The 12,361-nt window shown below is 30.6% G+C and overlaps 1 protein-coding gene across 1 annotated transcript in view; it reads right to left on the bottom strand.

The window, feature by feature from the left end:
- The window catches only part of LOC129987645 (transient receptor potential cation channel trpm-like), a 247,814-nt gene that overhangs the window by 20,960 nt on the left and 214,493 nt on the right, over positions 1 to 12,361 (bottom strand). The window contains exon 16 of the mRNA XM_056095604.1: positions 2,159 to 2,287. Within this exon, the coding sequence (XP_055951579.1) occupies positions 2,159 to 2,287 (129 nt within the window). The remainder of the gene's footprint in view (positions 1 to 2,158; positions 2,288 to 12,361) is intronic.

The following is a 12,361-nucleotide window of genomic DNA, read 5'->3' as shown; positions in this document are numbered from 1 at the left end:
AAAGTAAATTCTAGCAATTATGGTAGTCACTTTTATAGGATAATTAAACAATGTATTGTTGCTAATAATCTTTGTCATAATAACAAGTTAAAAAAAATCACTTTCCAGCTTCAGAGGTTTTCAATCTCGGAAAAATATTGGAAATCACAAAGGAATACTTTTTGTCTACTAATAATGACATAATAGTAGAAAAGAAAAAAAAATTAACAGATGTATTCTCCAACGTCACTAAGACCAAATAGTTTTATATAATTTTGTCAGCGTTTAGGAATTTTACGAAAACAAGGATTATAGACAGAAATCGCAGAGTAAAATGAAACTTAAACTATTGCTTATAGTCGATACTCAACATATCACTTTTAAAATAACTACAAATACATTACTCTCTTTAAAGATAAGGTATTTTTATAAGAATTTGTTTCGGTCATTTGTTTTTCATAAAATTATTAAAATTATAGTTATTCCGTTTTTGTAAAGTTCAAAGTTTATTACGAATTTGAATACTTTTTATATATTCTTTTGAATTTATTTTTCGAAAAGAAAGAATGCTATACATACTACATCTTTTGTTGAAGCTATCTTCATAATGATTTTAATATATATTGATTAATAATTATATTTATTTCCCATTTTTCCATTATTTTGGCATGATTTGAATCATTTTTAAATATTTCTTTTTTCCTTTTCTTTTCGAATTTATCCTTTTGAAACTTATCTTTTTCATTTTTTTTTTTGAATAATAGGAATGTCTCAAAACTTAAATAGAAATTGTGAGTTTGTGCTGCCATCTATCGATGTGAACTTCTTTCATTTGATAGAAATGTTTTAAAACACAATTTAATCAGTAGATGGCAGCACAATACTGAAATATGAATTGCAATAAGCATTGTGTAAATTTATTTATTATACACTCAACTATTTTCTCATATAGATCGTGTAAAACATCTGAGAATTCAAAATAATAAAATAAAATAAATTTGATTAAATTAACATTTTGCTTATAAAAACGATTTTTTATTTTTTTGAGAAAAATGCAAATGTTTTGATGTGAAATGAATAATGAATGTTCTATGCTAACATTGGAAACATTTATAGAGCTTCAAATAAATTTACTCTTTCTAGGGTTGTGGGAAGTATGCTTCCCTCCAAATTTATGAATCTTTGTATGAAATTATGTAGGTTGGCATAAGTTCTAACACATTTTTTTTAGAAAGACAGAAACTTAGATGCTTCAGTTCTTTATCTTACACAAAATGATGTGTCTTGACTTGTTACTTAATTATTAATTAACCAAATTAATTAATTAATCAAATTAAATTTATCTAATAAGCTAAATGAATCCTTTTTCTTATTCTCATTTCAAGCCTCAAAATATTTTAACATATGACTAAAAAAAATGGCCCTTTAAAAGGTTAAATGACATAAATGCAATTTTTAAAATTGTTAATATCTTTCTCAATGCAGTAACATTTTCACACCTCATTTAAAGAAAAAATCGTTCAAATATCCAAGAATGCATATACGTCATTTATAACAACAAAGCAGCAATTCAGGAGATTTTTTTTTTTTTTTTTTTGCAAGATGAAAATATTTTCATGCTGTTTTATATATCATTTTATTTAAAATACTTCGTAGAAAATAAATTGGAAACCTAGAAGCAGATGCAATTGAGTTTTAAATATGTAAAATGAATGAAATTTTTTCACTTAATATTTTCTGTATTGAATAAGCAAAAATCAATATTTTCTCAATTTGGAACAGATAGGTAATTTGTTGAAGGAATGGAACTTGATGTAATTATTGCTAAAATAAATTAGTCAATCTAATTATATGCATTCTTAAAATATACAATTTCAGATACATCCTCTTTTTCTGAAAATATTGAAATCTCCCTTTTTTGTTACAGCGTCTTCATTAAAAAATTGAACCTTCAATACCATTTAAAATGAAACCCATCTGCTATATTCACTATTCAACATTCTGTAAATTAAAAGCTTAAGCACGGCAAATTAATAAGTAAATGAAATTACTGTTTTGTTTAATTACACATGTTTTTACGTAATTATTCATTAATCTTTTTTTAGCATTTAATAAAATTTGTTAATAAAAGTAACCACATTATTCTTATTAAAGGCTTATAAATTAAAGATCGACTTACCTCTCTGATTTTCTCCAGCCCCAGTGTGCAGATGTACGAAGTGACGTATGCCTCTTGCCAAGACATTTGTGGGTCCATTCGCACGAGCACAACGTACGTGAAGAACACCAAAAATACGGCATATGCCATCTGAAAATGGATGAATACGTTGTTAATTAAAATAATACCAGAAAATGAAATTAATTATTTCTTCTTTTTACCTTCTGTCACAAAAAATTAACTATTTTAAAACATGAAATTGAAATTTGAGAGTTTAGATACACAAAAATTAGTTTGGATGGTAGTAGGAATTTTGAATCCTGCCCCATCTCATTCTCTAAATTACATATCACGCAAATCCTAGACAGCGGGTGTAATATTCATTAATTCCATACACATGAAAGATTTTCAGTGGAGTTGCGTTTTGAATCGATTCGTTTGAATCTAATCCTCGAGAGCGGGTGCAATATACATTAATCCCATACACAATTAAGGATTTTCAGTGGAGTTGCGTTTTGAATCGATTCGTTTGAATCTAATCCTCGAGAGCGGGTGCAATATACATTAATCCCATACACAATGAAAGATTTTCAGTGGAGTTGCGTTTTGAATCGATTCGTTTGAAACTAATCCTCGAGAGCGGGTGCAATATACATTAATCCCATACACAATTAAGGATTTTCAGTGGAGTTGCGTTTTGAATCGATTAGTTTGAATCTAATCCTCGAGAGCGGGTGCAATATACATTAATCCCATACACAATTAAGGATTTTCAGTGGAGTTGCGTTTTGAATCGATTAGTTTGAATCTAATCCTCGAGAGCGGGTGCAATATACATTAATCCCATACACAATGAAAGATTTTCAGTGGAGTTGCGTTTTGAATCGATTCGTTTGAATCTAATCCTCGAGAGCGGGTGCAATATACATTAATTCCATACACAATTAAGGATTTTCAGTGGAGTTGCGTTTTGAATCGATTCGTTTGAATCTAATCCTCGAGAGCGGGTGCAATATACATTAATCCCATACACAATGAAAGATTTTCAGTGGAGTTGCGTTTTGAATCGATTCGTTTGAAACTAATCCTCGAGAGCGGGTGCAATATACATTAATCCCATACACAATTAAGGATTTTCAGTGGAGTTGCGTTTTGAATCGATTAGTTTGAATCTAATCCTCGAGAGCGGGTGCAATATACATTAATCCCATACACAATTAAGGATTTTCAGTGGAGTTGCGTTTTTATTCTATTTGCTGCCACGGAGTTGCTGACACCGCGGCCTGGAAAAGCACAATTAATAATTTGGATCTTAATTTCTTGAAAATTATCGGGAACATTTCCACAGCTGTTGTTAGCATACCTTTCAAAGTATTATTTTAAATTAAATTATTAATTCTTCAAATTTCGGAATAATTTGATATCAGTTTTTAAACTTTCTTTTTATATCATTTCATAAGTTTTAACGGAAAATCCAAGGATTACGCATTTTTATTAATTAAAATAAATTGCTTAAACTAAAAAATAATTAAAAGATTAACAACTGATTTCAACTGACATTTAATATTTTCCGTAAAATTTTTTGTATTCTTGTGAATTTGATTTGGATGATTGAGCAGATCGTTGATATATTGTTAGGGGGAAATGGTTAAGTAATTCATTGATTTAGACCGTTTAAGAAATTTGAGTGTTTAAAAAAATTCTAATACCCTTCATAGGTTTTTAAAAAAGCCATAAATTATTAAAACCTAGCATTTTATGATACCTATATAAATAATTAATGACATCTTTCCTCACTTAAGAGAGATATGAGTATGTCAGAAAAAAAAGAACACTCCAATTTTTTTTCTATTTAGATTAGATGTTTGCGAAACAGAATCTCCAAATTTTCGTATCTGAGTAAACAGCAGAAAGAGGCTTTAGCATTGTTTTTTTTTTTAAATTTATTTTGAAGTTGTTTCCAAAATAGCATGAGTGGTCAGAAAACCTCATTTATGCTATACTTTTTATAACTGACATTTACTTCACCAAGCGCCGGTCTCCTGGCGTAGGGGTAGCGCGTCTTCCCAGTAATTTGGGCGTCCTGGGTTCGAATCCCGGTTCGAGCAGGGTCGTTCTTCATCTGCTCTATCTGTGAGATGTGTGAATGCGCCCCTCCCCCCTGTGAAAAGGGACTGTGCAAGCGAATATGATGCGTGAGTAGTTAAGACGTACTCTTGGCCCTCGTTGGCACTACTAAAAAAAAGAGATGCATCCTCGGCTTAAAATCGCTGACTTCGACAGTGAGCTTGTCCATGGAAAGTGCCATTAGAAACAACAACAACTTCATCGAGAGGAATCTGATTTTCAAAGGAGGACGACAACTATACTAGATTACACCTTTATTAAGTATCTACGCGGTAAAAACGGTAATGTATATAGCAACAACGTAAATTTAATGCTTGGAATTATTTTGCGGAAAAAAGGCTTCATGGCTGAAGTTATTGAATAAGTGTTCACATTAAGATATTATCAATTAACTATTTTAACGAAAGGCTTAAGATTTTTTATTCTGTTTTAAAGTATTAAATATGTTATTTTTTATAGAGCAAATTTGTTTAAATAAATTTATTGTATCTATTTCGCCAAAATAATTTAAAGAGAAGGGTACAGTCAACCCTCCTATAACGCGGTGAGTGCGTACCGCGTTATATGGAAACCGCGCTATAAGAAACTCGGATTTAACCGTACAAACCAGGCTAATTCGTAGCGCGTTCTATGGAAACCGCGCTATAAGAAACTCGGATTTAACCGTACAAACCAGGCTAATTCGTAGCACGTTCTATGGAAACCGTCTACCGCGTTATATGGAAACCGCGCTATAAGAAACTCGGATTTAACCGTACAAACCAGGCTAATTCATAGCGCGTTCTATGGAAACCGTCTACCGCGTTATATGGAAACCGCGCTATAAGAAACTCGGATTTAACCGTACAAACCAGGCTAATTCGTAGCGCGTTCTATGGAAACCGTCTACCGCGTTGTATGGAAACCGCGCTATAAGAAACTCAGAATTAGTACAAATCACATCATTCGTACCGCGTTATAGGGAGACCAATAAATACAAAAGACAAGCGATATAAACTTTTCTTTTTAATCCTTTCCTTGTTTCTTTTGTGTTTGACATGATGCAATTCCAGGGTTAATAATTACTTTATTATTATTATATTAGGACAATTGAAGAATATTACTTACAGTATTGGGTAATGTTGTCCAATTATAAACCACAAAAGAAGTAGCAAAAAGCTAAACGAATGGACGGTGCAGACAAAATTTTAGAAAGAATTGGTTACCAACGAGACGTACTGTGAAAGAGCTCTGAGACGACTCAAACCGATGCCGTAAACGGCTAAGAGATAAGCTTGAATGTTTATATAAACATATCCAGTTAAAACCATTCATTGGGTGCACGGAAAGAACTGATGGGATGTTGTTGAACGGAAACCGTGCTGTAAGAGTACAGCGTTATAGGAGGGCTGTCGCAATTTCAGCTCCGCGTTATATGGAAACCACGTTCTGAGAGTACCGCCTTATAGGAGGGTTGACTGTAGTTGATTTTAACGTTTTCGTTTACAAAGAGAGTACAGTAATAGTAAAAAAAATTCGGACTCCACTTTTCAGACTTTCTTGAGTCCAAAACATAATTTTTTGAAATTATGTCTGTTTGCTTGTGATTGAGCACGATAATCCAAAAAACGCTTTGAGCTGGACTGAAGAAATAATTGTTTGTTGTTTTTACACCACATTTTTATTTCTATGAAATTTTGGAATGAAAATCATAACAAAAGATAAAATCTGTCAATACGGCAAAACGAATACAAGAGACAATGATAAATAAAAACGTAAAGAGCTAGATAGACAAAAAAATTTTATAAGTTTAGCATCTAAAATGTAGACGTGCTATCAAATTTGGAACCAAATCCAACAAGAGGGGGGAGGGGAGGAGGAGATGACCATCTATCTTTTACATGCATGAGAGCGCGGTAATTCGAAACAATTTAGAATAATAAAATTTGGTATACGGTCTTGATCACGACTGTAATTCTGTACCAGATTTTGGTTTCTAGCTTTGGACAAAAAAAGATGACCCAAATACATAATTAATTTTCTGGCATTTGTGTATTTTCTGCATGCCCGCGGGAATTCGAAAAAAATTGGCAATGATCGTTGACTAATAGACCTTATAGTAACTATAGTTCTCTAATGGCTTACGGTTAATGCACACGCACCAGTTTCTTTTATTGTTATACAATTAATCGTATGCAATATCTCAGGTTCACAACTCTCAAAATGAAAATTTGAGACTTTCGCGGCATTCATAGCCTTGCCCAGGGTTTACAATTTTATTCGGGGCGGGGGTTGTACTTTTATGAGAGAGTGCGCGAGAAAGTTTCGGGGAAACCTTTTCCACCATTTTTTATTGTTGTCCAGTAGTTATAAAGATACGAAATAGATAACTAACTGGATTAGTTAAGTTATTTAACTATTATTTCAAACTAGAGAAATAATGAAGAAAGCAGTCACAATAACTAATTCCCTCCTAAATTTGAAGTAAAATAGGCCGTATCAAGAACTAATGCTGTGACGAAATAAAGCAGTGCATACAATGTCACATTTGAGTTCATTTTCTGTAAGCTGATGTGAATTTTAGAAGTAAGAAAAATTTTTTACCTAAATTGTGCTTGTAGAAGTTGTTAGTCAAATTTGAGAAAACAATTCTTTAATTGGAATGGAAAGGCATAGTATTTATGCATTTTTTTCGATTTTAAAATGTATTTCTTAAAAATTAATAACATTTTTTGAACATAAATAAAATACAAGCTTTTTTATTAAAAATAATTTTCTCTTATTGTATAGTAAAAAAAAGCTTAGGCAGCCCTATTTTGGAATTCTTTTCTCTATTTTTAATGTATGCGTACTAAATAATTTGATAGAATTTCGTAGATGGATTCCTAAGCAGACATTAAAATCTATAAAATTGATTAAATCCGAGAGAAATATATGCCTGCAAATAGAAGAGTAACTATAGAAAGATTCAATTATGGCTTAAGTATATGAGAGAACGCATTCATCGGTAAATGCATCGACAATTGCATTAGTCTAAAATAGCTTATTCTAGATTCAATCTGACAATGTTCATAGGTAATTGTACTGTTGTTTAACCACAGAATCATGAATAAAATGATCAAAATACTAAACTGGATAAAACCTGTACTATAATATAAAACACGTAGTTATTTTTTTATGTAATATATTGTCATCAAGAAATGATATTTTAAAAAGTTTAATTTAATTTTTAATTAAAATTAGACGTAACGTCAAAGTTTTCCTAAGCAATTTTGGAGTTAATTATTCCATAAAAATTAGTGTTAAACTACTTAAAAATAAAAAGATAAAAAGATTTCAGTGAACCCATTTTTCGCTTAGTTTTTATCTCTGATTTTTATAAATTTTTAAGAACATTTTACAACAATACTTTTTTAATAACTGCATTTATGCACACGTGTGATCTGACAATACTAAATGAATCTTTCTGTTCTGTGCAAGTTATCATTCCAGTTTAAATGAGAATATGTATAAATCCTTTATAAATGAGAATATATATAAATACTGTATAAATGAGATCCTGTATAAATGAGAAATGTATAAATCCTGTATAAATGAGAATACAGTATTCTCATTTGTACTACATCTGAGAATATTAGTATAAATAAGAATTAATATAAATGAGAATATAGTATAAGATTTATATTAATATAAATGAAAATATAATATTATTTTATTCGTGCATAAATGAGATCCTGTACAAATGAGAATATGCATAAATTATGTATAAACGAGATCCTGTACAAATGAGAATATGCATAAATTATGTATAAACGAGATCCTGTACAAATGAGAATATGCATAAATTATGTATAAACGAGATCCTGTACAAATGAGAATATGCATAAATTCTGTATAAATGAGAAAATGCTTAAATACTCTATAATATATAATGAATCTATATAATGAAATCTATCCTATATAATGAAATCCTGTATGATTTCTAATATGCATAATTCCTGTATGAATGAGAATATGTATAAATCCTGTACAAATGATTACTGTGTAAATGAAAATATATATAAATACTAAATAAACGAGATCCTGTATAAATGAAAATATGCATAAATCCTACATAAACGAGATTCTGTATAAATGAGAATATGTATAAATCCCGTATAAACGAGAATATGCGTAAATCCTGTATAAATGAGAATATGTATAAATCTCGTATAAACGAGAATATGCGTAAATCCTGTATAAATGAGAATATGTATAAATCCCGTATAAACGAGAATATGGGTAAATCCTGTAAAAATGAGAATATGTATATTCTTGTATAAATGAGATCCTGTATAAATACGATCCTTTATAAATAAGGATGAGAACCCTGTATAAATATTTCAATCAGTCACTCTACAGGATTCGGATGCACTTTTAAACTTCTTTCTTTGTGTTTAAATTAAAAAAAGGTTGGTTTAAACACATTATGACATTTAATATTATCCTTTTATGGCAGATGTAAAAATAAACCATTAGAAATATTATAGTAGGAAATTCCGTTTATTTTATCTTTTCCTCTTATTTCTTTTTTCTCTTTTCTTTTCGAATGCCCATTGGTTTACCAAACTGCTATCCAAGAATACAATCTCACCGAACCTAAAGGGAATACCTCCTCTTTCGCTGAGAACAGTTGACTGTACTTCTCCCGTGGGAATAAATAAAATATAACCACTCACAGCTTTTATTGCCTTTAGAGCAGTGCCAAATGGCAAGTGGCCAAGAGGAAGATACCTAGCAAAAAACGTTTTCTTTGTAAATATGCTTGATTAAATCGTGTTTACCATTATGTTAAAGAATTTTTATGCATAATAAATGAGTCAATTAGCGGTGACTCTTAGTAAAAAGAAGAGACCAATAAACATTTAAAAAAATACATTAAGTTTGCTGGTTTGAAGAGACCAAAAAATAGTTGTAATGTGGATTTTCCATTTAATTTTGCAAATAGTTAAAATTTAGCAATTTTTGTATAGATGTAATTTGGAATAGTTTAGATAACAAATAGCAATGCCAAGTGTTGAAATGAATGGTTTAAACATACGATAAATATTTTTAACTTTTAACTGACTTGGATAAAGACTAGGAAATTGAAACGTGAAGAAAACACTGTTTAAAAATGTATTTACTTTTGTTTACTGGAAAATTATTTTTATGAAATGTTTCATTGGAAATAAAAGAAAAAATGTATTAATTTACAATTATATTACTTCTGTTATCTGTTCAAGCGAGATTTTGGCTTTTTTTCTTAACTTTGAAACATTTATAACACAAAAAAGGAGATTTACATCGTTTTAAATATTTATAAACTACTTTTTATTGTTACTTTTTTGCAATGAAATACAAATATTTTTCATTGCTTCATCAAATGCTTTATTGAATGATTTTTCTTCCATTGTTAAAGGAAAGAGCTAAAAAGCCGATGAAGAGAAGTTTTGTTAATTATATGCATAATTTATTTAAGGAATCAGAATGCAAAATTGTATAATCGCTAAAGACAATTAGAAATAAATTTTCAACAGCAATATGACGTCATGGGACTCCACTGTAATAAGAATGTTCTCCTAATGTTATTTACTTCGATGCTTAAAAGTCATTTGTTAAGGAAATTATGAACATCATAATTTACATAGGATTTATTTAAAAATAATCACAATTAATATTTCTGGTTCACTTTTAAAATATATTCGCGTGAACTAGAGGCTGTATGTATCTAGATTTTTTTTTATTTAAACATTTATAAAACCCCCGTGCACCACAAAGTATCACACGGGCCTTACAGAAGTAAGTATGTAACACATTACATAAAGAAAAAGAAGAAAATTTAACAGTCATGAAGAATTACAGATGTTATCAATAAATTTACAGAAATTTTCAAAAGCACTTCTGGTGGAAATAAGTTGATGAAAATCTGGTGGACAATTTATATTAATGTCCTTGAGACCCAGTCTTAGGATCTGTCTTTCTTTGAAAAATTTGGAACAGAGAAGGGGCACATGTTCAACAGTTTCCTCGCCACCAAAATTACAATTGCAGAAAGATGACGGAAACAAATTAAATTTGTACAAATAACTTTTAAAGTTACCATGACCAGTGAGAAATTGGGTTATTTTGTAATTAGTATAAAATTGATGGCATGACAGTCTCTTATTAATGGATGGAAAAAATTTCTTTGTTCAGCTCCCTTTATTTAAAAGGGGATATTCTTGATTCCAAGAGTCCACCATTTTTTTTCTCGTAATCTTCTTGTAAAAGGATTTAGGAATATTAACGACAATGTCAATTGGCAGTGGCAGCTTTTGCAAGCTAATCGGCCTTCTCATTTCCATAAATGTCCGCGTATCTACGAACAAATGCATAAACTATTGAGATATTTTTATCTTTGAGGCTTTTAATTTGCTTTTAGATCTCGACGATTATGTTGTTAGACGAAGAAATACACTTCAGAGAATCCAAGGATGAAAGAGAATCGGCACAAATAAGATAGTCTGAGATTACATTATGTTCAACGATCCATTTGATGGCAAAGTTTAAACATAAGAGTTCAGCTACAAAAACGGTGCATTCATCACGAATTCTGAATTGAAAGTGCTCGGATTCAAAACCACTTCTGAAAACAACAAATGCGAAACCAACTCTGCCATCAATTTTACTACAATCAGTATAGCAAATAACAGGGAAAACATCCAAAGGTTTTGTCACTAAATTGAATAATATTGATAGCGGTTCTCTCTGAAGGATGAGGGAGAAAAGATGGAGATAGAATATAATCATAATTAGAGATGAAAGAAGCAGAGAGATTTTCCTTATAGGCAATATTATGATGAATAACAATATCAACTGGAGGGAAACCAGAAATTGCATAAAGAGACTCGTAACTTATGGTACGATATCCGCATATGACCCGCAAAAGTATTTTTCTTTGTATGCGTCGCAGATGTTTAGAATTCATTTTCCTTTTAAGCACAGCACCCGAAACTCTAGAACCATACATTATGAAAGGTTCGATTCTCTGTTTATAAATGAGAGAATGCACGTTGGGATTTATACCAAACGTGTTGCGTGCGATTTGATTTAATCCATGCTGTAATTTGTCACATTTCTCTGATACGTAAGTTAAGTGTTTCTTCCAAGAAAATTTACTATCAAGAAGAACCCCAAGATATTAAATTGGTTTTACTATAATCAAGGGAGTTCCGTCGAGATATAGCTGAAATGCATCATAGCAAAAGTTTCTTTTTTCAATAGCCATGACTGTGGTTTTGTTTTACCATAGTCAAAAGAGCTCCGTCGAGATGTAGCTGAAATGCATCATAGCAAACGTTTCTTTTTTCAATAGCCATGACTGTGGTTTTGTTTTACCATAGTCAAAAGAGCTCCATCGAGATATAGCTGAAATGCATCATAGCAAACGTTTCTTTTTTCAATAGCCATGACTGTGGTTTTGTTTTACCATAGTCAAAAGAGCTCCGTCGAGATATAGCTGAAATGCATCATAGCAAACGTTTCTTTTTTCAATAGCCATGACTGTGGTTTTATCAGGACTAAAGTCAAATTGACCATTCGGAAGCGAGGTTCAAAGTTTCCTGTGCGTATAAGAAAGTCGCGGGAAGATCCTTACCTTGGAAACAAACTTGGATGTCATCAGCAAAAGCTATGATTACGTAACTAGATTGTACATACATAATCTCTGTATTCATTGTGCATATCGACGGTCATTAGCAAAAGTGGGTATGATTAAGTCATTTTTGAAAATATGCTACTTTTTTATGTTATTTTCTAGAACAGAGTAAAATATTGAGTATATGTTTAAGAAAAGTACCTCCCCTTACCACTGATATTATTTGGAAAAAAATTTATGGATTAATGGTAAGATTTCAATTTTACTATATCTAACTTATTACTTTTTAAAATTTTTATGTTCAAATAAGCATGGACAGATAAGCTTCAGCTCATTCCTACTTTCATAAATGAAGTTTTGGATTATGGAGTTTTGAAACAGAGAAATTAAAATACTCTAAATCATATTTTATGATAATTACAGTATTTTTGTCATATTTAAGATTATAGCATGATAAAACA

Source organism: Argiope bruennichi, chromosome 10 (assembly GCF_947563725.1).
Source record: "Argiope bruennichi chromosome 10, qqArgBrue1.1, whole genome shotgun sequence".
NCBI classification, from domain to species: Eukaryota; Metazoa; Arthropoda; class Arachnida; order Araneae; family Araneidae; genus Argiope; species Argiope bruennichi.
Note: the sequence above shows the minus strand (reverse complement) of the source record. Positions and strands in the feature narration are given on the sequence as shown.